General features: G+C 37.5%; 1 protein-coding gene across 1 annotated transcript in view; it reads left to right on the forward strand.

The window, feature by feature from the left end:
• Nucleotides 1-2,820, forward strand: part of Stxbp6 (syntaxin binding protein 6) — a 273,277-nt gene extending 270,457 nt beyond the window's left edge. Inside the window, exon 6 of the mRNA XM_042686420.1 lies at nt 1,491-2,820. Within this exon, the coding sequence (XP_042542354.1) occupies nt 1,491-1,514 (24 nt within the window). The 3' untranslated portion in view covers nt 1,515-2,820. The remainder of the gene's footprint in view (nt 1-1,490) is intronic.
• Nucleotides 2,821-6,000: the final 3,180 nt, after the last annotated feature.

Below are 6,000 nucleotides of genomic sequence, written 5' to 3' on the forward strand. Positions count from 1 at the left end.
TTAGCCAACAACAGAAACAAAACCCCAATCACTTAGTGTGGTAACCCATGCATACTCACAACTGTATAAACTGACAAGACAACTTTAGTATCACCGTGACAGGTAAGCCTATGGAGGTCTTCACTCATATGGTCAGACGGGTACCTGGGACTGTTTCTGATGAGGTTTCCCATGCAGAAATTAACTTCCCAATAAAGGCTAGGTCTACTCCTGCCTCTCATATGCAGAAGTGATACTGCTTCTCCTGCAGGACGGTCTAAGGTTGGGAGACAAATCTATGATTGCACTAGGTTTTACTGGAAGAATGGACTATTGACATCTTCTAGGATGACACAGACCCCCAGTATCCACTGGGGGAATGAGTGGGAGCCCCTACCAGTTCTAAGAGGCAGAAAACCTGCTCATGATGCAGAGGACAGGGCTTTCTATACATCCTCTGACTATAGGGTATTATCTGTTCTTTACCCAAAGGAACTCCGAGCCACAGAACTTGATGCCTAGTCACTTCCTGTCCTAACTACAGGAATTAATCCTTCATGTCAGACTCTGAACACATAAATGATGATTCAGACTCTGTTCTGTCTTGTATGTGTTCCTTGAAACAAAGATCTGGATAAGACTTGTTTTGTTGTTGTTTTCATTTTTGGGATATTAGGGATTGAACTCAGGAACTAGTGCTCCACACTTGGGCCATACCTCAAGTTCTTTTGCTATTTTTTAGTTGGCTTTTCAGATAGGGTCTCATGCTAACTTTATCAAGGCTGACCTCAAACCACAATCCTCCTATCTCTGCCTCCTGAGTAGCTGGGTCCACAAACATGTTCCACTATACCTAGCTAAAGATTTGATATAATATATGTTCTGTGCCTACCTGTTTATTTCCTTAAGCACATCAGCATAGGCTTCAACTGAGGAAACTATTGAATGATGCAGTGATATTTGGGTTTCCCATTTATAGAGATCAAATATTTCAATAGACTACATTTCTCAAATACCAATAAGAAAAGTAGTAAATCCAAGTTTGTATTTAGTTTATCATTCATTCCTAGCTCATAACATAATTTAGTTTTTACTACCTTTGGTTTGGGTTAAATGTACAGGATATTGAATAGGTGTTTTCTGATTGAGTCTGCATGTTGTTGAGGTTTTTATACAATTAATGAATTGTCAGTAAATCCTTATATTTAAGAGTGTGCCCTAGGGAAAGCCACTTGTTCTGTGTGATGGATTTTCCAGTTGGGATTTTCAGTGGACATATCCACCAACAGAATTAATAAAAGCAAGAATAACTGGCAAAATGCCCAGGGAGCTAGTTGGGAAAGTGTTGCAAGATTGACCAAGTGTTAACTGGTATTACCTGGTAAGTGATCAGTGCTCAGTAGACTCTTACCTTTGTAAAGGTAAGGATGGAGAAGCAAATAAGAGCTTATAATAAGGTCTCCCTTGTCTTGTCCCTCCCCCCCCCCCCCCCGCTTTCTCTCTCTCTTTAGCTGGCCATGAAGCACAAATGTTGAGAAACTGCCTCCTGGTGACCCTCTTAGGAGAAACAGAAGCGTTTGTTCAGCAGTTTTTACAAGAATTCTGGACCTCCACTTGCTTCTTTTTTCCACATATGGACATAGACGATTTTTTTGGTTGTTGTTGTTTTTCATTTCAGATGTTAATATGAATGAACAAGTGTTGTGTTTATACATTTCACTAATAATCTTGCTACAATAGCATCAGGCTTCATTGGATTATTTTTTTTCCTCCATTGTGTGTCTGTGAGTGAATGTATCTTCCTTTTTAAGAGATTTTTCTTTTTGTAGCTTAAATATGAAATTTGGACCAAATGATAAACTAAGATGGGTCTAAACTGGCAACATGTGTTTTTTTCCTCTCTGATATAAGCAAGAAGATAGCTTCGTGTGGTGACATCAGATGTTATATTTACAGAACGAAAATAAAGGCCAAGCAGAGACTGGATTCCCTCATTCTCCCTAGTACTCTTAATTTGAAGAGTAGAATTTAAATTCTACTCTAAATTCTGAGACATAAGTCTGTATCGTGGAAAACACTAGGGTTTATCAGAGGAAATAGAAGTCTTAGAAGATTTTGCTCTTTGCATCTTAATGTTTTGCATGAAGCATCACCAGCATTCAAAGAAACAAATCAGAAACACAAATAGAAATCTACTTTCTGAGCTGCAGCTTAAATATGTCTGCTATTTCTTTCCAGGCTAATTACTTAGAATTATCATATGAAGGATAAAAATTTGAGAGTAAAGGCCTAAGGAAAAGCTTACTTTAAAAGTTTGTCTCTTCATGATGTTTTTCTCTTTTTTGTCATTGTCTCAAATTACAGAGGCTGAAAAGAACTTCAATTTTTGTCCAATTATCTAGGAACTGAAGGTATGACTCAAGTGGTAGATAACTAAGCCAAGTAAGCATGAGGCCCTGAGTTCAAGACCCAGTACTGGTACCAAAAGAAAAAAAAACATTAAAAAAAACAGATAAAAGGTCTCTGTAAATGCTAATGTGAAAAGATGCTACACTCAAAATCATTTTCATCTTTACAAGCCTCTACCCATCCTAGGGTACAGAAAAGGCCTTTAGTTTCTGGGTATCTGGTTTTTAGAGGTTTGGATGTTCTTGTTGTTATCTATTTATTTAATGTAATTTAACTTATATTTCTTGACAGATTGTGTATCATAGCAATTGTAACCTGCCTGGCCTGACCTAACACTTCAGCCACAAAGCCTTTACATTGGTGTCAAATTGAATAGAAATAGCCATATTTTTTGGTCACATTTTTCTTTTCTTTCTTCTTTTCTTGTGTGTATGTTGGGGGTGGGGGAGGAATTGAACTCTAGGCCTGGGTGCTACCTCTGAGCTTTTGTGCTCAAGGCTAGCACTCTACCATTTGAGACACAGTTCTAATTCTAACTTTTTTTTTTTTGCTATTTAATTGGAGATAAAAGTCTCAACAGACTTTCCTGCCAGGCTGGCTTCAAACTGCAATCTTCAGATCTCAGCCTCCTGAGTAATTAGGATTACAGACATGAGCAACTTACATCTGGCTAGTCATACAATATTCGAATGCATGAATCAGAGGCTGGAGTTTTTGTTTCCTAGAAGTTTAAAATGCTAAACATAGAAGTGAGGGTACAGCTCAAATGGTAGAGTGCCAGCCTTGAGCAGATAAGCATGTGAAACCCTGAGGACAAGCCCCAGAACTGGCACAAAAAAATATTAAACCTAAAATGATGTGCTTGCTGCTCATGAAACGAAGAGGCAAGCTACACATCCCAGAAGTGATGTCAGCCCTGACTGCCATGCATTGATTTCCAGGATGCTTCAGTGTTCAAGACTCCTTCCTGTTCTCTTTGTCCATTGAGCCAATTAGGTCTGTATTGTAGCCTCTTATATAGCAGTATAAGATGACTTGGGGATTATTAATTCTAATTTAAACAGCTTAAGTTCTTCTGATAATGTAGCCATTGGGAGGGAGATAGGTTATCAGAGGGAAAATAAAAATCACAGACAGTACATGTCAAAAGAGAGATAGGATTTGCTGGAGACAAATGTCTCAGTGTTCTTAAAGAGATGATCCAATTGAAGGAAACTATAAAAAAATATGAAGTGTAGATGTTTACCATAATATTTTATACTTTTCTTTTGGTGTCTTAACAATTTAGAGAAGCAATGACTAAACCATTTGGTGAGTACCATTAGAAGTGTATGTTTTCTTAAAAAACAAAACTCAAACAGGTATCGTTTCCAGACTTTAGTGAGAAACCACGCAGACACATATGCGCACCACATGCACAAGGACCTGTGTGTCCATCTTTCCAGATTGAATTCTGGTTTCAGAGGCCAATCGTTGGAATAAGTAATTGAAAGAGTAAGCCTAAAACCCCATGACAATCAGTTAAACTCAAGAATTGGTGGCAGGCTATGTAACAACCATGTTTGGGAAGCTGCATCTCAAGTATTGAACATGAGATTATAAGAAAACCATGAAACCCGAGACTGGCCCTCCTTGCAGAATTCTGAGAGTTACTGTTCATCAACGTAAGTAGTCCATAGCCTGTCCCTTCTTACTATTTCTCTTTCTAGACCTAAGACTTGTTGGAAATAGTTGGAATGAAAAGAAAGCCCATATGAAATTGTATTAATAGCTTCCTATTTTTTATTAGCTTTCAGGCATGGTAATGCCCTTGACCTCTGTCATGTCTGATTTGACTACTGCCCAACACATACTCCATGCCTCTTGCAGAAGCAAACCCAATGATACATAGAAAGTTCTTTGCTATTCTTTCATAGAAGGTGCTGAAATACAAAATATTCACACAATCTAAACTAGAAGAAACTGCTAAAAAAAAAAAAAAAAACATCATTTGGGACCAATTCATTGAGCTTATTAGAAGACATTTCATTTGTTCTATTTCTGCACTTCACTATGAGTTTTGGAGATAACTATATTTCTGTGAAAGACTTTTCAGATTGTATTGGCAACATATTAGGAAAAGAAATGTTCCAGTGTTACTCCTTCTTCCTGGATCATAGCTGTAGTGTTCTTCACTAGTGTTATTAGATATCTGTGTACAGGAAGGATGCAATCGTTATTCAGGTTACTATTTCATTTTAAAGAATGTATTTGTAAAATGTAACAAGATGAGTAGTTAACTTTTTTTAAGCTCTGAAAAAAAATGTAAAATTCTGTGTTAGACTTAAAATGATAGTGAAATCTGTCTAAATATTGTGGCTAGTAAAAGTTGTGCATTTATGTAAAACTCTTTACAGAATGCCCTACAAAAGGGATATTCGAGGTAGGTTTCCCTCTTTAATTTTCAGAATTGTAACGCCGCTAATGTCTGCTGTACAATTATTAATTCTTTAGAAGTGCTCTAAGATATCAAACATCATTTCTGTTTGAGTCAGAGACAAGTAACACTGCTTTGTTGACTCACTATTACAGCAAACTCTGATTTTGTCATTAAATATTTTAACTCTGTGGTGACAGTTGGTTTCTCTCAGTTATTTGTAGAACCTACAAAAACACTATCAAGCATGTACAACATTACATTTTTGCTACAAATGGAAAACGCTGCCTGCAGAAGATGTCTAGACCACAATGCACATGATGACAATGTTTTATTAAAACAGTGGAATGGAAAAATTAGATGTATGAAAGGCTAGAAAAATAACCGTGGTTTGCACAATGGGAATCTTTCCAGCAAGAATTACCTGTTTTCCCCTTTTTTGTTGTGTTAAATAACTAAGCTAAGGTTACTGATATGCTCGACTCAATAATTGTGATAGCTGTGTCCTTGTCCCCCACACCACTTTCATACTCTTAATTTGGAGAGAAGGTAGGACTGTCTTATGTCCATTTGTGTTACGGAAAAGCAAATGCTGCACCCTTGGCTACCATATTTGCCTTGGAGGGGAGTGGCTTGGGAGACTCCCTTGGTATAACAGCCAATTCCAGGTTGGCATGGATACTGAACTAAACAGACTTCCTGGGAGGTCTGTAAGGGAGAAGGAAAAGACTGTAGTCTGCACTCATCAGAGAAAAAAAAATGAGATAAGAGTTTGGCTAGATGAGGATCTTGACTTAATTGTGCTTTTGAAAGTAGCTGTTCAACAAGTGCCTTTACATCTGTAATCTTAGCTAGGAGAGGCAGAGATCCAGAAGATCATAGTTCAAGGCCAGCCTGGTTAAAAAGATTCCATGTCAACCAATAAAAGGTTTGGCATGATAGTGGACACATGTCATCCCAACTACATGGAAAGTGAAAATAGGAGGCTATGCAGGGCAAAAACATGAGACTCTATTTGGAAAATGACAGGCAAAGGCCATGCTTGGGCATGGCTCAAGTGGTAGAGCATCTAGTTAGCAAGCATAAGGCCTTGGATTTAATTTTTTAAAAACTAGTACTTTAAAATTTTTTTAAAAAAAAAACAGTTCCTGCTCTTGTGAACTACATTGTAAGCCAATTATCTCACAAAGATGATC

This window comes from Dipodomys spectabilis, unplaced genomic scaffold (assembly GCF_019054845.1).
Source record: "Dipodomys spectabilis isolate Male_0828 unplaced genomic scaffold, ASM1905484v1 ptg000097l, whole genome shotgun sequence".
In the NCBI taxonomy this organism is placed as follows: domain Eukaryota; kingdom Metazoa; phylum Chordata; class Mammalia; order Rodentia; family Heteromyidae; genus Dipodomys; species Dipodomys spectabilis.